This window comes from Cibotium barometz, chromosome 18 (assembly GCF_041138505.1).
Source record: "Cibotium barometz isolate CiBa-2024 chromosome 18, ASM4113850v1, whole genome shotgun sequence".
Lineage (NCBI taxonomy): Eukaryota > Viridiplantae > Streptophyta > Polypodiopsida > Cyatheales > Cibotiaceae > Cibotium > Cibotium barometz.
In genome coordinates, this window is record NC_141063.1 from 57339186 (window position 1) to 57365628 (window position 26443).

Sequence of the window (26443 nt, forward strand, 5' to 3'; positions counted from 1 at the left end):
CGCGCTCAGTTTTACGCCAACCAACGACAAACTTGGGAAGAAAGGCAAATTTGGTGAATATCCTGGTTCAGGATCCATGACTAGAGACATTCCCAGTTATTATCATCCCTTGGACAACTTGATCTGGTGGAATGCTTCGGAAGCATGACATGCCAAATCTTCTGGAATGAATTCGGAGCATGCTGTTGTGTATGAGTTCGTTCAATTTAAGAAATAGATTGGTTGATTGGACGGTCCAGATGTCATTTCTGTCAAGGGAGGACAATTACTGTACATGGACATGTAGTTCCACCTCTTCTTCTTTTGCGAACTGCAGTTGGGCGGCAAGGCAAATTTGGTGAATATCCTGCCCAGGATCCATGACCAAAGGCATTCCCAGTTATTATTGTCCCTTGGACAACTCGATCTGGTGGAATGCTTCGGAAGAATGACATGCCAAATCTTCTGGAATGAATTTGGAGCATGCTGATGTGTATGAGTTCGTTCAATTTAGGAAATAGATTGGTTGATTGGACAGTCCAGATGTGAGTTCTGTCAAGGGAGGACAATTACTGTACATGGACATGTAGTTCCTCCTCTTATTCTTTTGCGAACTGCAGTGCATTTTTCTCTGTGAAGAAAAACTGCATGTCATCCTCTAACCTCGACACAGTAACCCTCTTGCTTACTAAATGTTCCTTACCACCTAAGAAGTACAACTAGTAAAACATTCTCCATGTATAACTATGCTGTAGGTCTTTGGAAAGTTGCTGATACTGCTCAAGCCTATTGTGTGTGCTTTTGTAATTTTAAATCGCTTAAGGTGATCTGATCTGCAGACTTTGCGAGCCATGCCTGTTTTCAATGTTAAAACTCCAACACTTTGCCTTGTTGGAGCCCCTAACGTTGGAAAAAGCTCTTTGGTACGGGTGTTATCAACTGGAAAGCCAGAGGTAGGATCTCACTTTGTTTTTCAGAACATGTTATTTGAGTCCATATTGATAGATGGTGGTGTTGTATTGCCAATGAAGGTAGGTCCTTATGTGTGTCACTGATTTTGAAACTTTGGATGGATGAACAGGTATGCAATTATCCATTTACCACACGAGGCATATCAATGGGGCATATTTTTGTTCACACGGATGTGTATCAGGTCGTGAATCTCTCCTTCATATGCATCACTTGGGTTTTCTTTTCTGCGGGTATACACACCTGCTCATGTGCATGTGCACACCCCACTTTGATTTTAGGCATATTTATCCTCAAAGGTTTATTATATAGCTAGACATTCTGGTTTACAGGTGACAGACACTCCTGGATTGCTTAGGCGGCCTGATGGTACAGCCCATATTGGCTTGGAACTTGATTGCTTATTTTTGCAAGAGGAAACCTTAATGTACAGTTAAGTTTATGTCTTTGTTTGTTGTTTCTGTTTTTTAGAGGAGAGGAACAGTATGGAGAAGCTAACTTTGGCTGCCCTTTCTTACTTGCCAACTGCTGTCCTTTATGTACATGACCTGACTGGCGAATGTGGGGTTAAGGTTTCTGATCAGGTGAGGGAGGATTTGCTTGATCTGAACATGATCTTTTTATGTGAAAAGCATCCTTTTAGATTCAATTAATGGTCCAGGGGATGTTCTGTTTTTGGTTAGAGGCATCAGATGGTTTCGCCACATATAGACACACCTACCAAACATGTTTGTGAGGGGTGCATATTGGGTGAAATGTTGGGTAAATTGGGTGTATATTGTATAAATTGTGTAAATTGGGGTTTCCCAATGCCACATTTAGACACACCTGCCAAACATGTTTGTGAGGGGTGTATATTGGGTAAAATGCATCAGAAACCATTCTCAAAGGATGGTTCAGTCAGGGCTGTCTGCAAATTACAGTTCATACATTCTGTTTCTGGTCCCATGAGGATACCATCCTTGGGAGGACACGTGTACTTTGTCACATACATTGATGTTTTTTCTAGATTTGCTTGGCATACACATCTTAGCAAAACGGTGTGGTTGGAAGAACATGTCTCTTATGGAGATCGCACCATGCATGGTTAAGGCTCATAAATTGCCACATAGGTCTTGGATGGAAGTTGTTGGTTGTGCTGCATATGTGCTTCACAGCTGTCCAACCAAGCCATTGAAGACAATCAGGCCTTATGAAGCTTGGTTTGAAAGGAAGCCCAAAGTTGATCATATGAGAGTGTTTGGATATTTGGCTTATGCTCTTGTGCTTGAACAACACTGTAACAATCTTGATGACAAGGCTGTGAAATGCATATTTGTGGGATACAAGGAAAGCAAATGCTATTGTCTCTATCATCCCGTTACATGGAAGATTATTGTCAGTAGAGATGTTGTGTTTGTTGGAAATTCAGTTCAGCCCATGCTTGAGTGTGGAAATCACTCATATGTAAGCTCATATGACGTGTTTGAGGGTTTACTTCCCATCTGTGTTCATGAACAACTAGATGAAGATCTTGTGCCTCAAGAAAGGGCTGTAAATAAGCCATTCCAGCAGTTGGAATTCGCCCATTATCAATGCTCAAAATCAGCTTGTTGATTAGGGGGCTATTGATGATGCAATCAGAGATGAAAGGGCAGCCATACAGGAGACCCGAAATGTGCCTAGATGGCTGTTGGCAGTTGCAAACACTGCAAGACAGCCGCCTTTCAGCTCCCATTTTTGGTAGAACCAAGGCTGATTCAAAACATGCTTCTGGGAATTATGTTGATTATGCCTATGTTAGCATGTAGTGTGATGATGAGGAGCCTGTATCTTTTGAAGATGCACATGAAAATCAACATTGGGTGAGTGCCATGCAAGATGAATATGATTCCATGCAACATGATGACACTTATGCATACTTGATTGGTTAGGGCTTCCGTAATAGCCCATTTGAAGCATATAGAGGGTGTTCACACTTGAAAAGCCATTCCCACCTACTAGACTCTGAATATCCAACAAACCCCCCTTCGGAGTGGAGGAGGTGTTGTCTAGGAGACCTTCAATAGCCATGGCAATTTGGGCTCTAAACTGCAACACGTGATACAAAAGAACACATTGTGCCAACACCTGAAACCCTCTTGCCAGGCTTGATATAAGAGCTTGACCACTAATGATTCTGCCTACAGAACAAACCCCCTGGCTCTAAGTAGAGATATGCGAAAAATGCGGAGCTTTTTATAAAAACAAGGCTTACAGAAAAACACAAGATGATTTATTAGATTTTTAGGGCCATCCCGGGCAGAGAACCTTTGACTCATACAAAGTAGGAAATTCGGAAAGCCCAATCATAATCTTCCTCTTCAAGAGAAAGATTAGTCATAATTGCGAGGGCTTTTTCCGGTGCTGTGGATGTATCTGGTACATCTTCATCTTCGTCTTCTTCTTCTCCTAGTTTTGCATGATCTTCAGCTTGCTCCTTGGCCATCCGCTTGAAATATCTAACTTCAGAGTGTCCAAGCTTTTTTGCAGTAAGTGCACTTTTTGATCTTGCTTGGTTTGCCTTTTCCTTTCATCTTTGACATAGGGTCTTATCTGCATCAAATCTAGCGTCAACTAGCTCTTTGAGAAGATGGTCCTCATCAATGAGGATGACGATCATTTTTGGTATAGCATCTCATGGGCCACCCTAAGAACAGTGAGGGTCTCTACATGGTTGGGAATCTCTTCTATATTGGATACTGAAGAACCAAGCCTAGGTTCTTGCAGAGTTTGAGATGCTTTCATTTTCATATTAAGTAAATTTTGCTTGAGAAAAACTTTGGAATTATTGATTTGTTTCCGAAGAGGTTCTTAAGCTTTTCCCATACCTCTTTGGCCGGCTTGTCTAGGTCAAGATGATGTATGAGGTTGTTAGCTAATCCCAAGTCAATGTGCACGAGTGCTTTGTCATTCTTGTCTTGCCAAGCTTGCACTATCGGGGATCCCTCTTCTCCTTTCGGCCCTTCTTTAGTGCCCTTGACCACACTCTAGACTTCATCTCGCATGAGAAGAAGTCGGATCTTGGTTTGCCATCTTGGGAGGGGAAAAAGGAGACTTCTATTAAGTATGAATAAACCTTCCAAAATCACAGTTGGAAGCCGGAACAAAACAAAATCTCATCTCAAAATGTAGGGCGATCTCAACCAATATGAGGCACAAAGGTGCCCAAAGAGTCTTGTGGGGGTCATTGAGAAGAAAATTCCCTTGATCCCACTCCCTCATGAAAATAATGTGCTTTGCATGCGCATATCTAGAGGTCCCTGCATACGAGCCCATGTGGCCACAAGAGTGTGAATAATATCTCCCCATATGGTACACATGCACTAAGTGTCGTATATCTAAGTGCCCTCAATAGCCTCTATGCATCTGGCCCTCCAAATTTGCCAAGCTGTGATAGTGGCAATGAGCTTCCAAGTAGTATCAATCCTATACTATGTAGAAGGAATATCTTGTAGCTTGCAACGTTGGTCCACACCACGACTGAGTAAGGTCACTAGAACGTGAACCTGCCATGTCTACCAATCCCATCATATCATTATGGCAGTATGCAGATCCGTGCCCTCAAAAAATATTTGTGAAGCAGACTAAGTGAGCCAAGCAACAACGCCCCAAGTAACATAAATGGTCTCTCCTCAATCTACACATAAGCTAAGCTATAGAGCCCCGAATCCTCTGAGCACCTGTACACTCCCATATTTAATGTTGCACTTTCTCATAGGCTACTTGGCATATGGGGTAAGTGGGGTCTACTCCAAAAATATCACTCCACTGATTAGTGGGAAGGCCACCATGTAAGAATAACCAAGAGAACTGGGAGATCTGGCTCCTTTGTATGAGTGCCAAAGTTTGTGCCAAAATCTCTTTCGAATCAATGGGGTGATGTTATAGCTTTCCCACTGCGGCGTGAGAGGAGTCGTCCTTTGAATCTGCCCAAGCAGTCCTCTAGTAGCGTAGCAGAAAAAAGCTTACTCTTCATAAAATTGGCTCCATCAATCCACTCCCACTCACTAGGATCCCAATGAAGATATCTAATAGGACATCCACCATTTAACCATAAGAACCAAGACCCATGGGTCACAATATCAAGCAGAGAGTCAACATGCCATTGCTTTGTTGAGCGGCTAACTACTCTTGCTGGATGGGGCAGTGCGAACAATAATCTAGAGTGTGTCACATTTCAACAATCTCCATCCTGGTTGGATAGAATAAAAAACACTATCTCCCTCCTCATCTTGATCTATGAAGGTTAATTAACACTTGTAACGGCACTCTTGTCCTGGAGAAAACTCCCAGCCACCTAGGATGATGTTGATCGTGAAATGTGCTAGTAATCCACTCATGCGGTATAGTTGCATCAATTTGATCGATCCATCTAAGACTCCCTCTCAGGTGTTGGGTAGATCAAGTCTTTGATCCATAGAGAGACTTGCAGCTGTCCTCTCCGATGGATCTCTCCCAGCAGCACCCCTCGCCCGCCCCTCCACCCCTCCGCCCTCCCTCACCGCCTCCCCCGTCCTCCTCCTGTTTCGTCACTGACTTTACCCACCGCGGTTCCCCCCGTCCCGCCCTTATCTTCCACGCCCCCCCCCCCCCGCCCCCCTCTTTCCCTCCAGAGCACTCTCGTCGCCCCCCAGCAGCCTGCGACCCAGAGAGGAGGCAGTCGGCAGGATCCAGCCTGCGACCCAGAGAGGAGGCAGTCGGCAGGATCCGTCCGTCGCTTGATTCACCGGTTCTCTGAGCCGGTAGAGATGACCATTGCCGTTTCCCCCGTGAGGGCTCTTCCGCGAGAGTCCCTAGGTGGGGCTCCTAGGATCCTAGGAAGGCCAGTGGATTATAGTTTCTTCTGATGTCTGCGATGGAAGGGACCGACATTTTCGAGGAGATAGTAGCCCCTGTTCGGGTATGTGTGGTTTTTCACCACTCCAAGCCCTCTACGCCAGATAATGGTGTGATGATCTTCTCTTTCCCCTTCAGTGCAGCCCCCGGAAGAGTGGAATCCCGAGATGATGGCAGATGCCATCTAGGGACAAGCAGTTGAGCTCTCTTAGCATCTTGAGGATCTTCGCATCACCGACATTCTCGCCCATTTCTGGCCCTTGGCTAGGATGGAGCTTGGAGGTTTTGCTCATCGAGGCTAGGGCGGGGAGATGGTAGTCTCCAACTTGGAGATGCTGCTTTTTGTCTTCATGCATAATTCTGTCGCGGTACCTCTTCCCCCTCTTACAGATACCTCTATTGTGACAGATGGAGTCTGGAGCATGCATACGCTTGCACTCGTATCGAGTGGCACTACATGGAGGACATGATTAGTGCCCACCTGGCGCGCCTTCGCCCCCACACGGATTGTGATTATTCCCTATCTAAACCCTCGCCCAAGACTCTCTGAGTGGAGTGCAGTTCCGCTAGTGTTGCATCACCAGAGAGACTGATATGTGAATTGTTACATGGAACATTCACGATTTAGGGGGCCTTAGTGCTTTCAAAGACGAGGTGTCCTACGAGGCGAGCTCCAGAGAGCCATGGTTGGGGGACCCAGACATTTTATTCCTCTAGGAGCATCACCTCTTAGAGGGGCGCACCTGTAGATGCGGGAAGATTCTTCCACGTAGGAGTCACACTTTTTGGTCCCCATCTTTCGGCCCCTTTGGGACGTAGGGAGGGGTGTGTATTTGTGTCAGTGAGCAGCTGCTGCCGGCAGTGATGACTGGCTCAGGAGTCATCGTCCCCGGGCGTGGGCAGTGGATTACCATCACTATTGCAGAGGATAGCATTGGCTTCCTCAACGTTTACGCTTCGAACGCTGCCGCAGGTAGAGCCCTCTTTTGGAGCTCCGTATGGCAAGCCCTCCCTCAGGCTGACTTCTGGTGCTTGGGTGGTGACTTCAACATGATAGAGGCAACAGAGGAAAGACCTGCGTGGCGCAGCCATAGTTTGAGGAGCAGAGTACTCAGCCTGGGAGGAGATGATTCTTGCAGTCCGGGGACAGGACCCTCTGCATCTTCCATAGTTTGGGTGTAGCCATGGGAGTCTTCGCTTCTCGAGATCGGATAGGAGGAGGATGTAACTCGCGGCGGGTGCCCAGGGGACTAGGGCCTTTGACACACTTGTTGATACCATCAATGCATATTAAAACACTTAAACATGGCCACAGCCTTAACACATATCCATCATCACTTTGCATAAAACATAAAGCTGGACAAAACATCCACAAATGCTGAAAATGGATCTTGCACATGTGACACCACATAGAGGCCGGAATGGGCCGACTCCCCCCTTGGAGTATTTTATTACCCAAGGAGAATAATATCATGTACAAGCTTTGAGGGCCTTACTCTCCCCACGGGAGATGCCGGATTATCCATATACAAATGCCATAACACGAGGCAATCAAGCCGGAACATAGGCTGTAGAAATGCCGAGCCAACAATATAATCCATATACCTCCGTGTGGGTACTGATTCTTCCCCAAAAACCACGGGTCTTCATGCAATAGAAAGGGTACAGCAAGTACAACTCTCCATTCAGCCGATACAGCAGGTATAATGGCTGGTACAGCCGGTACAGTGGCTGGTACAGTAAGTACAGTGGCTGGTACAGCAAGTACAGCAAGTATAGAAGCTGGTACAGCCGGTACAATGGGTGGTACAGCAAGTACAAAAGTTGGTACAGTCAATACAAGGGCTGGTACAGCCGGTACAGCAAGTACAGAAGCTGGTACAGCCAGTACAAGGGCTGGTACAGCAAGTACAAATGCTGGTACAACAAGTACAATGGCTAGAAATCATAATAAATGATTAAATACCCTTGCCTTCAGTATTTCTTCGCGATGGAAGCCTCCAAAACAGTCCCCAACAGCCGGTATTCTTCATGGGCAGCCTTCAAGAGAGAGAGAAAGAGAGTAGCCATCATTAGGGCAGCTTGTAACGGTGGTAGAGGCTAGTGTGCAGCAAGAGAGCCTCCATTAATGAAGAGAGAGGGCTCCAATTTATAGATTTAGGCCTCCCATGAGCTAAAATGGCAAGAGAAGGCTACAATGACAAGTGGAGAGCCACACAATAGCTGAAGTGACAAGTGTGAGGCCACTTGTCTCACTTTGATCCACTTTATAACAAGTGTCAGGCCACTTGTCTCACTTTGGTCCACTTTCTTGCCACATGTCCCAATCTAAGAGATGGGTTCTTCCATAATCTTTACCTCTAAAAATATCCCAACTGGTAGACATTCTGTCATAGGCACTTTGCCAACTCTTGGTATCTGCTCAATTCCAAATGTAATGACGCGAATAGAACTTCCATCGGAGTCGGGCCAAAAATAGCAACTCTCCTAAATTTTAGGAGTGTGGTCCTTTGTATTCTAGGATAATCCCCCATTCCCAAAGCTTGTACTTTCCAAATATTTTAACATCCTGGAGTCCACCGGACCCCTTTCAGACTGGGAAATGTCCAGGCTGGTGACAGAGGACTGGCCCCAACCTCTCTAGACTTGACAGATTTTACGTGGATGAGTGGGCTTGCAGGAGGGGGTATGATTGGTATTTTGGCAGGCACTACATTTTCTGACCATGCCTTGGTTATTTTGTCCTTAGAGGACCTTTGGAAGCATGACAGGTAGATGAGCTCAAGCATCCTAGACAGCCTCATTTAGGACCTAGAGGTTTGCAGCAGGATAGAGCAAATATGGGTGGGATTGGATTTTCTTTCAGGCTCTGCTGTGTGCACAATGGATGAGGGCTTAGGGGAGATCAACTGTTTCTTGCAGGAGGCAGCCCAAAGCCGTTTAGAGGGTTTCTGGGAACATGAGAGCCATCGCCGTGGACTTTTTTCGATCCCTCCTCACTGGTGCCCTAGTATCTCCACAAGTGGTGGAAGCACGTGAGAGAGTCTAGCGGCATATGAGGGAGGTGGTTCCCCCTTCTCTTCGGTCATTCTTATTGACACCTTTTACTATTGAGGAGTTGGTGGAGGTAGTGACGGCACTTCCCAGGGGCAAATGCCCGAGGGCGAACGGGCTTCCAGTCTCTTTCTTTCTTCACCATTGGGACCTCATGGAAGGTGGCCTTCGTGCTGCCTTCAATGAGATTATGATCACAGGTGCCATGCCAGAGAGGCTCTCAGAGGGTTTGATTCACTTGCTTCCCAAGGAGGGTGGTGATAGAGGGAGATCCGGCAATGGAGACCCATCACTCTTCTAGGGACAGCCTATAAGATCTTGGCCAAGGCCATTAGCAGGAGACTCCTTTTCTCCCAGACTTGATCCATGACACTTAGGCCGGCTTTGTTCAAGATTCGAGCATTCTGGACAACATCTTCACCTTTTGGGAGGCGACAACTTCGGCCAGGATGCGGCAACAGGATCTCATTGTGCTACTCCTTGACTTTGAGAAAGTTTACGATAGGGTGGATTGGAGCTTTCTAGAGGGCACTATGAGCCGGATGGGATTCCCCATGGAGTGGATTCGTGGAGGATCAGGTCTTTATTCAGCCTCACATAGCCAGGTTCTCATTCAGGGAGCCCGTGGCGATAGATTCCCCCTCCCCCGCTCGGTTAGATAGGGCTGTCCTTTGGTACCTTACCTCTTCCTATTCGTCGTCGAGGCCATGAATAGTTTTCTCTCTGCCCAGGAGACTGGGCTTCAAGGATTGTGTCTTCCACTCCGCATGCAGGAGGAGCTGCTGGACTCAGAGTTTGCAGATGACACAACAGCTTTCCTTGTAGGAGATGTGGAGAATTTACAAAGATTTGCGGTGGCGATCGAGGCTTTCTGCCGCGCTTCAAAAGCACAGATCAATTGGTACAAGTCGTGTGATTTTTGGGTAGGCTCAGCACCCGCCCTGACTTGGCGACCAGTTGAGGATTTTCAGTGGATCTCGAGGGGCATTCCAATTCGATACCTTGGCATAGATATCTCTCCAGAGCAGCAGCTTGACCTGCTTCTTCTAAGTATTCGGAAGAAACTTCTATATTGGAGCTCGGCGAGGATCTCCCTAGGAGGCAGACTGGTGGTGGCGAACCAGGTACTGCTAGCCACCATGTGGTATATCACTTCGTGCTGGGTTCAACGGTTGATCTGGAACTTCTTATAGGCCAGAAGTGAGGGGAGGCCACCCAGGGCCAAGGTGGCATGGCGAGTGATCATTCAGCCACATACCAGAGGGGGGCTTGGACTCATCGATCTTGCTATTTAGAGCCGTGCCTTGGTGGGCAAGTTGATTGTGAGAGGACTCCTTCTTGGTGGTGAGCCTTGGAAGGATTTCTTATTGGCCCAGATTTCAGCCTGCACTCCGAGCCTTGGGGGCCCGTGGCCGCAGAGTACTTCAATGGATCTTCATAGAGATGAGAGCCCATTGTTGTAGCCCAGCTTTTGAGGACAGATTTGTAGCCAGTTTACGTCGGGCTTGGGATCATTTCAGGCCAGCCTTGAGAAAGCAGTTGCCTTACAGGAGCGGCTTCGGAAGCCTCTGGTCTGGAACCCCTACCCAGTGGCCACATGTTGGGGGCCCGGCCTCATGTATCTTGGGGAGCCTTCAGCATGGGACCAGCCAGGTCTCTTGGAGATTAGATTGCACACATGCAGTTACCCTGGAGGAGCAGGAGAGACGCCTGACAGGGATGCGGGGTCTAGATAGGCTGAGCATCGACCTTGACTCAGCTATCCTTTAGGAGTGGTTGATGCCTACCGACCCCCCCAGTGTGGTTAGGAGTGTTTACCAGACACAATATCCTCGTGGTGATCCACGGAGCATATGAGGACAGTGGTCTGCTCACTTTTTCTATTGAATCGCATGGCAGACTAGAGAAATTAATGCTTCCCATGGAGGATTTCAGAGGCTGTACCTTGTAGAGGGTGAGGGTGATTGGTTTTCGGGCACGGGAATGGGACATAGATCCAACAGTAGCCAAGGTGGCCAGGGAGAGACCATGGCGGCTATGGATTTGGGAGTGCCAACCTCTCATGCGGTTGCAGGGGGACCTGGGAGAGTGGACTTGGCATGATCCCGCGGATCTGGAGGAGACTCTGGATGCCCCCTTCTTTGCATATACAGTGCGGCTTGGCCATAGGATCCAGATACCTGAGATAGATGGCACACCGGCAGCAGTAGCACACTGGCAATCCTAGGGCCTATCACAACGCTTCCTTTCAGATTTCTAGAAGAGGCTTTGGGACAGCTTTCGGTCTAGGAAGATCACTCTCTTTCTTTGGCTGATGGCACACAGGAGTTCGGTGGCACACAGGAGTTTGGCAATCGGTGCTTGGCTGGTAGTTGGAGGTTGGTCAGCAGCTTGCCCGCGTTGCGGCCACCCCCAAGAGTCTCAGTGACATTGCCTTTGGGATTGCCCGAAGGCTCAACAGATTTGGCAGCGGATTCTCCGCATCTTTGCCATGGATAGGGCATCGACCTGGATCATCACCTGGGGCACTGTCGCTTGGGCCACCGAGGCTGGACTGGTCAGGACTTATGAGGAGGATAGGGGAGGACTAGCGCTTCAGGTCTCCCATCATTGTATTGTAGCAGTACCTGTCACAACCCCACCTACAGGCGACTGGCAACCAGGCTCATGCCAAAGATGGGAGATTTGCAGTAGCATAGCAGCCTGGCACATTTGGCGTGCTAGATGTAGTGAGGCCATCGAGGGTACCCACACTCTGCCGGTTGAGACCATCAGGTGCATATGGCTTGATATCATTCACACCCTCTGCAGTCAGTGGGGGAAGCTACATGGAGGTTCTGACCACATGCGGAAGCAGCGGGAAGCCTTGTTGAGACTTTCGAGGCCTGGCCCTTTCGTCACGGATAGAGGCGGTGACCCCATTTGGCATTACTGACCACCTGTGTGGTTGTTCCCCCCCCTCCCCTTGTATGAGATAGCCTTCTCCTCATAGAGCGGCTAGTCGGAGGAGAAGCATCTCTTCCCCTTATGGTCACTTGTTTCCTGCCCTTATATGAGGCGAGTTGGAATCTAGCCCGTCGTGGTTGTACGTAGCCCTTTGTGGCTGTTTTCTCTTTAACTAATTGAAGGATCTTTTTCCCGGAAAAAAAAAACCACTACACAATGATCAGATTTGGAGGTGCTGGGTTCTATGAGTGTATGTCCTCCCCTATGAAAAACCCAATCATCAACATAGAAGCGATCTAAGCATGCATAAATGCAACCTGCATCCCTCCTATTAGACGAACAAAAGAGGAGAGAGGATGGCCTCCTCTGAATCTCAAGCCAACAATCTTTGCCATGTATAGAAGGAATAAGCCTCTCCCAGGAGGCTCTCTCAAGTGGGTGCACCATACCCAATTGTCCTCCTCTTTTGGTTGCGGGTTGCTTAACCATATGAAAATCACCCCCAATGATCCAATTATCAGCATGAGGAAGCAAGTCAATGAGGGCCTTCCAAAAAGCAATCCGCTTCCCTCTATGATTAGGTAGATACATGTTCAGAATACCAATGCGTCTGTCATCCTACATAATGATGATCCTCTGTGCTCTAGCAGGCAGAATGACAACATGGGCAAGGCAAGATATGGGATGACATTGAAATACATACACCACCTGCAGCTCTCGACCACAAGGTGGACTGGATAATAATTTGCTAGATCTACCACATTGGCTAGTATCAAGTTTATGCTCCTGCAAGAGCACAATTTCCATAGAACCTTCCGTGACTGTAGAGTGAAGCTGGTTCTTGATAAGCATTTCCGTTGACGCAAAAAAACACCACCAAGCCCCTGTATGTTCCATGGGACAATCCTCATGAAGACAAGGATTGAAAGCTATGACCAAATCTCGTGGTCGATGAAGAAGGACCCTCTTTCAAGGTGGGAACACGTCTTGCATAAGGAGGGAGGGGAAATTCTCCAAGGAGAGGTCCACCTTTTTTTTAGTGAAGATGTATTTATATTAATAATATGAAAAGAGTACATATAAACTGTGGGTTAGTCTTCTCAAACAATCAAGAGAAGTACTACCCACAGAAACTGCTCAAGCGAATATCCTCTTAGTGAGTAGTTTCATTGTATCTGTGACTCCCATCTGTTTACACTCACTAGACTCGCAATGTTAGCTTTCACTAAACAGATAACCTTCTTAGGATGTACACTTTGCATGCCATCATTAACAAAGACCAGAGTGTTCCTCGTAGACCAGATCTCCCACAGGCATGTAAATCTTGCAAATCCAAAAAGGCTATTACTCTCCTCTGCTGGACCAATCTTTTTACCCAAAACCCAATGGGACCATGTACATTGCAGCCCAAAAATCTCTCTCCCCCCCACCTCCATCTCCACCCCTCCCCTCCCCCCCTCCCCCCTCCATTTTGAGAGCTGTGTCCACCTTTTCTTCCCATTCCAGGGAGAAATCCTTTCTTTTCTCAAGAATGGGAGAAGGGGAGCGCAATCTAGCATCATCATTACAATCCGGCTGCAATGCATAATGTGGTGTATCATCATTATTATATTCCTTTTGCAATGCATCCTCATCACCGTGACAACCCAACTGTAGAGCATCCACATCCTCCTGTGCAGAGTCATCACCATGTGTAGCCAGATATGCAAAGGGGTTAGGGCGCTCCCCTAAGTGCATAACTGCCGGTGCAGGGATGCGGGTCCTGGGATGCCTGCCATCCCTAACCATCACCCATTGCTGTGTAGTATGCTGAGGTGCACATGTGGCAGTAGGGGGAGACATCTGATGAACATGTCCACGACGCCTCCTATTGCAGCCTCTGGATCTAGGACAATCTCTAGCAATATGACCATGCTGGCGGCAAATATGACACTGACCTGCTCTGCCAGCAATGTCCATCCTCTGTTGAAAATGTGAGCCATTGGGTCTGTGTAATAAGATGTATCCATCAGTGATGGAAGGGTCAGGAACCAGAACAAAAACTCCGGGTACTCCATCAGAGGTAGCGGTAACCTCTGTGGAAGCAGATGAGGGTAGCCATAGAAGGACATGTACTTCCAAGACATGACCAAAAGCATGGAAGGCAAAAGGTTCCAAAAAACCCGAGGAAGAGCAGGAAATCTGAGAGAGAGGGGTCAGGCACTCGAGAATGTGTGGCTCGATGAGGCTGTGGGTATGCCATCCATGGCTGGTGGGGTGTCCTCTCGTGGTCCGGTTCTTGTCATCCTGAAGAGCAAGATGAATGGGGATTCTAGGTCATCCCGAGTCCCTGCCTCGTGAACCACGTGTATACTCGGCTATACCATGACTCGTGCCCATCTGTTGCTAGCTACTGGGAGGACTGTAGGGGGAGCCTCGGGAGTCTCCAGGGGCCATGGCACTGATCTTCTGAATGTATGTGACTGTATGGAAGAGTGCCTCTACTACCATGGGTGCTGTAGCAAACTCTGCCAGGGTAATATCATACGGGAGAGCATCATGACCTGAGGCCTCTCTATTCGGCCATTTGGCTGCTGTAAGGTCAGTTGCCCAAAAGGGTGCTCCATACATCATTGCCGGAGTGACCAAGGTGTCAAATAGCCACATCTTGGTCCTCGGCTCTTGGAAATGGGCCTTGAAGCATTGTCTCTCAATGAGAGCAAGAGAAGCATACCCTTGCATCAGTCTAGCCTCTATAGCGTGGCTCATCGAGAAGACCGGTCCTCTAAAAGTGACTCCGAGGTACACACGAGTGTGCGATCTCTACGGGGCTGCTCATGCATGTGAAACTTAGTTGAGATGTGAAAAGAGGGGATGTGTTGAAGACCATAACCAAAATCGTGTCAATGTAGAGGTGGGAGACAGTGGGCATCCTTGCTTCACTCCAATGGTACTGGATATCTTCTCTGATAATCCTCCTAGGCATATCACCCGCCCTATGACTGACTCATATAATACTATGATCCCTGAAATCATGTTTAATGGTACCTCCAAATCTTGGAGTCTTTGCAATAGTTTGGCTCGAGGCACCGTATCAAATGCTTTGCGAAAATCCACAAAGCAACAGTAAACCTGTCAGTGTTGTGCTCTGGCCTCTTCTATGATAGCTCGGAGAGTGAAGGTGATTCAAAGTGGAGAATGACTTGCGGAAGCCTGCCTGCCTTGATGCTGTGTGCCCATGTCTCTTTGCTAGTGTGTTGAGGTCAATCTCAAGTACTGACCCATAGAGTTTGGTCGGTGTGTGGTCAATCATAATAGTCCGCGAGACTGCTCTAAAAGTCTCTACCCGGAAGAAGTCTATAAGTGTCGTAAGTGCAGTTAAACTCAGTCCCCTCACTGTTGCTGGCCTGTGGTGTTGTAAGCCCAGTGGGGCATGCCGTGACAGATTCAACCACTTGTCCAAGAGATAAGATAGAGAAAGAAAGAAAGATATATTAAGCTTCTACTAAAGACCCAATGGGCCTATGAGACCAAAGTGGTACAATAATATCCATGGCATATCTCATCATGGAATGGAAAATAAAATAGAATGAAAACATAAATATAGCTATCTCACTGGGGTGATACAAAACTGTCCATGGAAACTCGTCATCAAATACTAAAAACATAAAAACATGGGAGCAACATCAGCTCCGAGTAGATGGTATACCACTCTCCAAAATGTCAAGCATGGGGTTGACGAGTATGGCTGAGAGGTCTCCCTCAGCTATGTCACGTGGGAAGGTAGCTCGATGGCAGTGGAGCATGTCCTGGGGGTCGAGAGAGAGAGAGGGGAGAGAGAGAAGGGTAAAGAGAGAGGGGAGAGAGAGAGGGGAGAGAGAGAGAAAGGTAAATAAATCTTGCACAATACACCACACTGAGCAGAGAATAGGCCCTGCCCCCTTTCAAGAATTTATTCAGGAACAATCTACGGGCACGCTGGCCAGGATCAATACAATCAATGAATACAAAACAAATAGATATGCCGATGTAGGATATCCAAGTCAATGTCGAGGCACAAGATCTCTTATGCCAAGCACACCACGAGGATACCCACAAACATGGTTGTCACGGTACGAAAATACGATACCGTACGGAAATTTTTGGTACAATATGAAATTTTCGGATACCGTACGATAAAATACGGTTTTTATTTTTTACACTTACAAGCTATAGAGCTTCAAGCTTGAATGTGAGGGAAGGTTGGGAGGGGAGGAGTCTACAGTGCTGGTCTCCCAGTGTAGCGTTTATGACTAAGGGACCGTCCTTGCACAAATACGAGGAGTGCATCTAGGGTGATAAGTTTAGGGACTCCTCTCTAGATCAAAATGGCCATGTCCAAATGTTCTCCCTCGTGCATAACTTGAGAATCTAATTGTCTAGCCTACCTATACCAGGCATACACAAGTGATGTAGCAAGATTCTCTCATCCTACCAATCGAGTGTACACTACCAGTCTACCTCGCTAGATTTTTTAGGTCTCTCCACAACCCCATATGGAATACCGAGTGGACACGAAAGTTGCGAAGTATTGCGAGCATTTGGGATCTTCATAAAGCAGGGTTTCTATTTTTTTTTAGCATTTGGAATTTTTTTTCAAGGGAAAATTTTTTTTGGGGAAAAAGAAAACCAACTCGTACCGTACGATATCGTACGAATTCGTACGGTATCGTACCGTACGACTCGTACGTACGAACCTGTTCGTACGCGTACGAGAAACAACTATGCCCACAAATATCTCTTACCGGACTAGTGATAGATCCAAAATCCAAGTCTAGGTCGAAGTTCCAAGTCCAAATCCCAAGTCCATTTCCAAGTCCAAATCCCAAGTCCAAACTCTAAATCCAAATCCAAATCTTGAATTTCAAAGATGGGCGGCGGCGGCTTAGGACTGGCTGAGCCGGCGGAGGTGTAGCTAGAGGTGAGGTAGATGATGAAGGTGATGATCTCCACAACTTTATGCACTTGATCCAAGAGAGACTCAAATTGTTTTTTTATATTTGGGGAGGCCCGCTTTTGCCAAAAAGCTCTAACCAAGCTTTGCTTTTGTCTTTTTGTTTTTATATTTTAATAATAATAAAGTATTACTCATCTTTTGCCAAAGTTCTTGAGTTATGCTTTTCTAGCTTCAAGGCCTTGCTTTTTTGAAAAGCGGCTTGTAGCTTTTTGGTTCGGCTTAGTCTCCTCTTTGCAATGGTGCCCTTGGCTCCCAGTCAACTTAGTTTGACTTTTTTGCTTTTCCTTGCTTTTGACCAAAAGTGGTGCTTTTTCGTGTGCCAACTTCATGAACCTTTTTTCCATGCTTTCATCAACCTGTCCATGTGTCCGGGCATAAGTTCCCTTATGTGAAAAAGAGCTAGGAAGGTCAAATAGTTACATCCCTCCCTCTTATATTGCAGTTGTCCTCAACTGCGAGTGTTTCAAATATTTTTCAATACTAGCCCTGTTGGGTGAGCTTGTGCATGTGGTCTTTCCCCATATCTGTGGTGTCATCTGCTCATCTGGCAATATCTCTATGCCTTATCTTTGACTTATGTCTTCGTTCTTGATGGTACTTCTTCAGGGCCCGTCACATGTGTTAGATATAATAAATGCATACTTACCCTCTGCAAAAACTAGATAGAAGCTAGTCAACAAACAAGTATGTATCATTCGCGTCTACTGGGTACTCCAAGTACTGGCCAACTAGTCTAGAGCCTAGTGGACTATCACATGCCATAAATCCAAGCATTGTCCACACATCAAAAACAGCACACAAAGTCAAAGGAATTCAAACATACATTAGTATTCAATGCACAAGTAATGATCCTCCTGTTCATGGATTGTCCTATTTGGTTTCTGATGAAACCATGCTGAGCTATCTGGCTCTCGAGGGACACTGCTTAGACTATCGCTCAAGGCCATTTGGTCATTAAGATTGCCCAAGAGTTCGCTCAAGGCCATCTGGTCATTAAAACTACCATCTGGTCACTAGGACCGCCCGAGAATTCGCTCAAAGGCGATTCGGTCACTAAGACTGCCTGAGAGTTCATCAATAGTCATTTGGGCCATCTAGTCTCATTGATCGCCTGACTATGAAAGCCAATATAGTCATCTGGGCCATTTGGTCGCAATGACCGCCGGACTGTGAAGTTTAAGATATCTGGCATCGTTGTCGTTCAATGGGTTATCTGGCATCGTTGCCTCCCATATACAAATCTCGTTCTGGCGTCGTTGCCGTCTAATGGGTCATCTGGCATCATTGCCTCCCATATACAAATCTTGCTCCTTGTGCTATCGGACATCGTTGCCACCCAAACTAGAGCATGTCCAAATAATCATTATATAAGCAAAATAAAAATCAATTCTAGTCCAATATATATATATATATATATATATATATATATATATATATATATACACACACACACACACACACACACACACACACACAATCAAGAGGGTAGAGACACCATCCCTCCCTCTTGAATCTGTTGTGATCGCAAGACGTCCATATCCGTACTTCAAATACATCTAGACCAACCACTTCCTGATAAGCTCGTAGTATATCTGGATAGTCCTTGAAGTACTTTTCTGGCATCCATTTCACATCCATTTCTAAGAGGAATTTTTGACCCATTGTCTTTCCTCTTTTTCTCATAGAATAGAACACAATCTGTTTTGGCTTTTACACCCCCGGTGGATCCTCCAAAACAAGCTCGTTTGGGGGTAACCCGTACATGGTTTCAATAAACTTCTTGGTTTCGTGAAGAGGTCCATATACCGTCATTCCCGGACTTTGGCAATCCAAAGATAAAATCCATAACAATACTCTCCCATAGAACATTCAATGGGTGCAATAATCTGTTAGCTTTTGTCGGTGAGACTTGACCTTCAAACATTCTTGAACTTTATGTTCTTTCTGCTAGGCCATTGTAGTAGCTTCTCTCAAGCTTGTGTTGTAGATACTTTTGGTCTTCAAGTCCTTTGTTACACATGAACGGGTTTACTTCATAATAGAATCTTTCTTGATGACAAGAAAAAGTCACAAAATTTTCATTCTAAAATCCGTTCCAATACAATCGTTGAAGTCCTCATCAAAGACTTTCATAGGCCACACAATAGCCCTCATGGTATAAGACCGCTCCAATGAAATCTCCTCTTGACAAACTTCCTGGCAAAATGTCAATTTGATGATCTTCTAATATGTCTGGCTTCTTGCTTTATCTTGTCAAGACAATTTGCAGCTATCTGTCCCTTGTTTCCACATTGGAAATAGTTCCCTTCGTTGGTGTATTCCTCACGTTGCGTGAGGCACAATCTTCTTCGAAAGAGTAGAGGTTTGTTCTCACTCCTCTCCCTCTTCTCTTGAGAGTCGGCTCTTGATGGGGATCGGTCTTTAAACTTCTTCCTTTGAGGTGGATTCCGGTTATCGTTCTTTGTCTTGCCGTCTATCCAAGGCATGTACAAGGCCTTGGCTTGTAAAGTCTTGTCTTGGGATTCTTCCAACGTTTTCGGTCCAGCCATATAAACTGCTTGCATAAGCTTAGGTTGCAATCCATTGACAAACTTATGCATTTCCATTAGTGATGGAATGGGAGTATATGAAGTAAACTTCAAAGAAATTGCTGAAAATTGTTAAGGTAAGATGCCATATTCTCACCAACTTTTTGCTCTACGTCATCCCATTCCTTCTGCACGTCTGCTTCAAAGTTTGCGGGTAGGAACTTCTTGTTGAACATAGTCTTGAAGTCGGTCCATGTCTTCGGCTCGGTCCCTTCCTGTACTACTTTTAGCCACCAATTCAAGGCGGCATCCTTAAAATGCATGCGAACCATGTGAAGCTTTGACTTTTCAAAGTAGTCACTTCTCCAAAAGCGGCATCAATGTTTAACAAAAGATAATGCTTTTTGTGTATCCGGCTTTCCATGAAAAGCATCAAACTTGACGCTCTTCTCTCCTGGTTTGAAGTCCATCTTACCGATTGATGAAGGCTTCTTTGCCTTCCTTTCCTTTACTTGTCCCGAAGAAGGTGCATCCGAGAGAGTGGGCCTAGGGATAGTCTCTTTGTTTCCCCCCTTGAGAAATTGGCTGGGTAGGTGACTCCTCCACGAGAAATTGACTGGGTAGCTTTGGATTCTTTTGCAGTGGTGACTCCTTTGGCTCGAAGATAGGCTTTAGTAGCTTCAACTCCTTCGGCTTCGGTGGCTCGATCAATGCTGCATAGAAACACGTTTCGTATAGGTTTGAAACGTACGAAACTTTTCGTCCTGTACGAAACGCGTTTTTTGTTCATCCTAGATATTTTAATACCCTACAGCCCGTCACGTCACATCGTTTCGTACGTTTTTTGTGCACATTTCCCAGTGGCGGCTGCCTATACTTTTTCGCCGTTTTGTGTGCCAGCTTGCCATCAAATCAACGCTCGTGTCAGCCTGCCTGCTCCTTGGAGTCCTTGGGCCTTGTGGAGGTCTTCTAAAGGGGTAATGTCATGTTTTGCTTTGTGTTGGTTTTCTTTGCAGCAGAACTCACAAAGCAGCACGTTTTGTTCTCTTCCATCGATAATTATGGCATATCTTCCTCCCCGTGCTCTATTGAGGCCTAAGGGTACCTACCTTCTCTTCCCCTTGCTCTATTGTTGGCCAAGATGACAGTTAAATTCATGAATCATAAAATGAGATTACTTTATGTTATGTCGCACTTGCAGGCCCAACAATTTGCATTTATCCCCGCCTCGTAGGATGCCTCAAACATGTGATTCTCTTTGGAACAATGTCACCTTGGAGTCTAGATATGGTGGCTCGGGCTTCGGAAAGTGGAAATGCAACTTTTCTGCTGATAAGCACCATGGCTGTGTCACCAAGCTGAAGGCACATTTGTCACAAACAAAGGGTTTTCGCATCGGGCCATGTAAGCATGTGCCACAAGAAATCTATGATAGCCTAAAGGCTTGAAAGGCCATGCAGCTAGGTATCCCCCTCGAGGATATCCCCAGTTTGGGAGAGCCTGAAGCACGTCAAAGTGTCTCCAAGAGGACTCGCACTATCAGAGAGGAAGATACCAGTAGTGATGTTGCATGTGGTTCTAGCTCGACACCTCGAGCCAAAAGAACTAGTCTTCCAGTGTTCAAGAAAGGACATGTGCAGGCAGGGATGCAGAAGGCTGCCATGAAAGAGGCAACGAGGGAGTTGATGAAGTTGTTTATTCAATATGGATTATCCTTCCACATTGTTAGGACTCCTCGATAGAAGACGGCAATGAGAGCTATCTCCCGCATTGGGTGTGAGTGGGATGGCCCCTCCTATGAAACATTGTGCGCTATTGAGCTTCGCAAGAAGCAACTGGCTGTGGAGATAGAGATGGAGCCTCTCAAGGCCACTTGGGCAAAGTATGGTTGTACTTTGCTTTGTGATGGATGGATAGATGTGCGGAAGAGAAATTTGTACAACATTCTTGTGTCCTCCTGCAAAGGCACAATGTTCATTTGTGCCATAGATGCATCGGTGCCAGGGACAGTGGTTACAGGGGAGTTCATTATGTCCCACATGCGCCAGGCAATCAATTAAATTGGCCCTGATAACATTGTGCAGGTGATCACAAACAATGGGTCCAATTGTGTATCCATGGGCAGGATGTTAGAGGAGGAGTTTCCCAAGATTGTGTGGACACCTTGTGTAGCACACAGCCTTGACTTGATGATTGAGGATGTGGGGAAGCTTGATTGGGTGAGCCATGTATTTTCAGCTACATCTAGCATGGTGAACTTTGTCACAAAGAGGCCAAAGGTTTTGAGCATGTATAGGGTCAATAGTGATCTTGAGCTTCTAAAGCCCTCCAAAACTCGGTTTGCATATATGTTTATTGTGGTGGAGAGACTAGTGAGAGTGCGACATGGCTGGTGTGTGTGTGTGCGTGTGTGTGTGTGTGTGTGCGCGCGTGCGCCCGCGTGGGTGTGTGTATACTGTGAGAGAGAGACCTTGCGTGGTCCATCAGCCTCGACTGGACTCCATCGTTTGCTGCTCCCGTGAGCACCTGGTTCCCTCGCAGCTTCAATTCGTCGCCGAAATTGCTCAGCAGACTGGCTCGCCATTATCCCAATCGCCCAGTTTTGCATTTTGGTCGCCGGATTCTGCTTCTGGAGTGCCCGTCCCTGCTCGTGGGTCCACTGCGACTGTTCGCTGGTGCCCCTGCAGCGCCCTCGATTCTCTGTCCAGCTGTCTTGATATCGCCTTTCTGCACCGACTTTACCTAGTGCCTATTATCTCATCATGGCTTCTCCTACAAAATATTATGCTCATAAAAAACAAAAGCAGGCTGTAGGTCAGGATGACCCTGTGCATGAAACGCCCGAGGCTGGGCTATCTATGAGGTAATGCATGAAGGATTTCAGGATACACGCAAGAATTGGAAAGATCCTGTTCCTATGGTGGGACTTGCAGTGGATGTGGATGAAATCATAGATCCCATTCGAGAATATGCGAAGCATGCTGTGATTATTTTTTTTCCAGGCAGGATGCCTGTTTTTGCTGCTGATGTCGGGAATTGCTTGACACGGACATTGGGTGGTTGTTTTGTTCGCAAAGTCCACTATGTGGCAAGAGGTTTCTTTGAGGTCATTATGGTGGATGAGCACCATAAGCAAACGCTTTTAGAGCACTCCCCTCTCTTCTATGGACAACAGATGGTTCATGTATTGCCATGGTCCCCCACCAGAGACTATCAGGCTTTGATTAAGCATTGCTGTCCTGTTTGGGTAGAAGTGGTGGACTTCCCCCAATGTTTGGCCTCCTTGTTACCTAAAATTGCAGCATCTCTAGGAAAGGTTGTATGCCCTCCTAGACCAAATGGCAACTCAAATCGATTCTGTATTTTATGGGACACGGATCAGCCCACTCCGGAATCTTATGCTGTTACCATAAATAACGTTTCCATGGGGAGTGCTTTTTTCAGACTCAAATGGGGTCTTTTTGCAGGCGCATGCTTTGAGTGCAAAAAGTTTGGACATATGGCATCTCAATGTCCTCTGGTCCTCCATAAGATGCCGCCTGATGCCTTGCCCATCCCAATGCAGAATAAGGACACTCCTGGTCCTTCAGGGGTTAAAAACAAAAGTCTAAAGACTCCTGTTATGCCTCAAGAAAAAGGCAAAATGCCAGTCTCTTCTAATATGAATGTAGCTGTGGCTAATCCCTCTACTTCTTCGCCAAAAGGAAAAGAAAAGACACTTCAAGAAACATCTCAGCCACCGCGCAGGACAATTATCCCTAGGCGTCCTTTGCCTTCTAGAACTTGGAATGGAGCCTCCTCTAGTGGGCATACCCCAGAAGAAAATTCTGGAATTGGCATCACCTGGGCTACTGTAACTGCAGGTCGTACTCTGTTTCCCGAAGAAGAGGCTGCTAGCTTGCTAGCCACCCGTCTCATAGATATTCCTCCTCCTGATCGGGGTGCAGACCCTGTGGAGGAAATGCAAGCTTGAGCTACTTTTTTGTTCATACTGATCATACACTATAAATATGATGTCATATATCACAGTTTTGACTCTCAATGTACAGGGTTTGTGTGACCCTAAAAAGTGGAAGATGGTTTGGGCATATTTGAAGCGTATGCAGCCAGATATCGTTGCTCTTCAGGAACACAATCAACATCACTACGCTGGACAGCAAGGCCATTATGCTGGTTATGATATTTTTTATGCAGGCCACCATGCCTTTTCGGGTGTACTTTTTCTTGTGAAACATCATTTACAGCCAGTCATGGCATTTAATGACCTCCAAGGCAGATGGATGGTTATGCAATGCTTTATTCAGGGTGAAATCTTTGAATTTGCATCAATATATGCACCTCAATCCTCTCAGGCTAGAGGACAGATATGGCAACAAATGAAATTGTACCCTTGGAGACAGAAAGCATTCATATGTGGAGATTTCAATAATGCCCCTCAACCTGGTGATAATACATCCGGTCGTACACATATGCTTGCTACTGAGACGTCTTCGTGGGCAGATTTTGTAGCAACGCTTAATCTGATTGATCTTTGGAAAGAATCTCAGCCCTTGATGCCTGGGTATACCTTCCAACATAATGCACAATCCACTTACAAAGCTCGCTTGGATCGATGGTATCAGCTTGATCCGTTTCATTATGATACTCTCACGACCAAATTGTGGGTGGATTATACATTTACATATTCAGATCATGTACCCTTATGGCTCAGAGTTCATCTGCACGACATGCCTGAGGACAGATTGCCACTTCGAAGGTTGCTTATCATCAATAATAGTTACTTGGAGCATGATGCATTCAAAGCACTGATACTTGAGGCCTGTCAGCCACTCTTTCCTCAATCTTTCATTGACTTGGATTATGCATGGACAGCTTTTATTGCTCGCATGCAATCAGTCATCCGTGATTATGGTAAACAGTATCTGGAAGGTTGGAGACAGACTGTTGCTTATGCTAAGCAAACATGCCAATCGTTAATCGAGCTTAGTCATCTTCGCTCCCTAACTTTGGCTGAAGCCACTTCTTTATGTCAAGCTCGTCACTTTCTCTCTAGTATCACCACTCTGCCTCCTCTGTGAAATGCTAGCTTCCCTTTTTCTCTGGCTGCCCTAATCTCCAGCATGCACTCCCTCATATGTGCTAGCTGTGCCAAGGTGAGGTCATGTTCTAAAAAGATGCTCGTTTTCTTAAGGGCGGAGTGCTTGGCCAAGAAATCCTTCTTGGCCTCCAAGGTGGGAAATCGTAAAATTAGAGCTCTCCTTCGAGCTCTCTCCTCCATTCTTGTCTTTCTTGCCCACTCTCCAAGCCCCCGTGTGTGTAGGCCTCGAAATGCCCATGCGTGTGTGTAAATCTTTGGCTTCCTCCTCTACATTGTCACTGTTCTTGAGACCCGTGATCCGCACATGAAGTTCCCTTGTCTTTCTTCTTTGTTCCTCCTCAATGGTTAGGTTGATAATCTTCGAGGTAGATGTGCTTTCGGCCTCCTTGTTCTTACCTTTCTTGACCACTTCTATCCATTTCCCCGCTTCATCTACTTGCTTTTGCATCTTCGTCATAGTCACAAGGGACGGGGACGGGGACGGGGACGGGACGGGGGACGGCCATAAGTAGGGAACGGGGACGGGGGACGGAACGACACTCAAAAAATTCTTTTTTTTTAAATTTTTCTACTCTACACTTATTCTACTTTGAAAGTACATCAAAATGAGCACAAATTTACACTAAAATGGTAAGCTTTTGAGTCATATTAATAATTAAGCAGATACAAAATGAGTCATGACTCAAGAGTCAGGAGTCAGGACTAAGCCTTAAGGAGGCAGAATACATGGACGGACTCAAATGAGTCAATGACAAAAAAGTGCTGAAGACTAGAGGCTAGAGGCTAGAGCTAAGTAGTAAGGCCCATGAATCATGATCCATGAATGATCATCCACGTGAAGTGCTCGCCTCATGGTCATGGGTAGCTTGTGCCAAAGAAGCATCAAGCTCATCCTCAGTCTCATCCTCACTGGCATGCTGCTCCTGCATCTCATCCTCTTGTTGCTCTTCTTGTTGACTCATCTCCCACTCGGTGAAGGAATCTGCCTTCTTGGTCACTCTCTTGCAAAGCATTCGCAAGTTCGCGCTGACGAAGACAAGGTCATTGGCACGCTCTACCCCGAGTCGGTTCCTCTTCCTAGAGGCAATGTGGCTGTAGGTACTCCAAAGTTGCTCCAAGCAAGAGGAGCTGACGGCCTGGCTAAGTATGCGGATGGCAAGCTGCTCCAGCTCCGGTCCATCTGAACCAAAGTCCTCCCACCATAGAGCAGCGCCAACTTTGGAGCAGTCAACCTGTGCATCATGACAGCCAACCTGTACATCGAAAGTTGGTCCCTGATCTTGCACCTAACCGATGTATCAGGCACAAGACGATCCAAGATGATCCTCCATCCAGCGCTCACCTCCCGGTCGCTCTCCTGCTTGTTGCCTTGGAATTCTGGGTCCACCACATAAGCTGCTACATGCAATGGAGAGTAGTAGGAATTCCATCTTCCTAGACACAAGGCATGGATCTCCTCGTATCTGTCTTCGTCAGGCACGAAGTCTTTCAACTTCTCTATCATGCGATCCATGGCCTCGTAGACCTTGCCTATGCATGGTTGCATAGCGTCTACAATCCTCAATAGGTGGACTATGGGCCTCACCATAGCATCTGTGGTCTTCACATGCTCCCACCAAGAGGCGTCAGCCGTCCGTAGCCTACACTCTTGGCCAGTGTTTGTATGGGACTCTTGCATGGCGACAAACTCATCGCTAAGGAAAAGCCCCCTCAAAGCACCGCTACAATCCTTCAACCGGCCCAACATGAGAAAGTTGTAGGCAAACCGGCTGTCGGAATATTTGAGGAGAGAGAGACAGGATCTCTTGTTGAACTCATGCCGAAGTCTTTGGTGGTTGAGGATAAAGGAGACCATGGTGTTGGCCTCCTCAATGAGCGGGCTTATCCATGGTAATGCCCCGATGTCCTTGAGGAGGTTGTTTAGGCAACGAGCCATACAAAAGGACACCGTGACATGTCCATACATACCTTGGAGAATAGCTCCCGCCGCCCTATTGGAAGGCTCCCCATCCGCAACAAAGCCCACTACATGCTCGG

At 46.6% G+C, this 26443-nt stretch overlaps 1 protein-coding gene across 1 annotated transcript in view; it reads left to right on the plus strand.

Annotated features, from left to right (window-relative positions):
* Window positions 1-26443, plus strand: part of PDE318 (P-loop containing nucleoside triphosphate hydrolases superfamily protein) — a 120064-nt gene that overhangs the window by 60170 nt on the left and 33451 nt on the right. The window contains exons 9-12 of the mRNA XM_086812774.1: window positions 819-932; window positions 1061-1132; window positions 1281-1317; window positions 1420-1532. Coding sequence (XP_086668900.1) covers window positions 819-932; window positions 1061-1132; window positions 1281-1317; window positions 1420-1532 — 336 coding nt within the window. The remainder of the gene's footprint in view (window positions 1-818; window positions 933-1060; window positions 1133-1280; window positions 1318-1419; window positions 1533-26443) is intronic.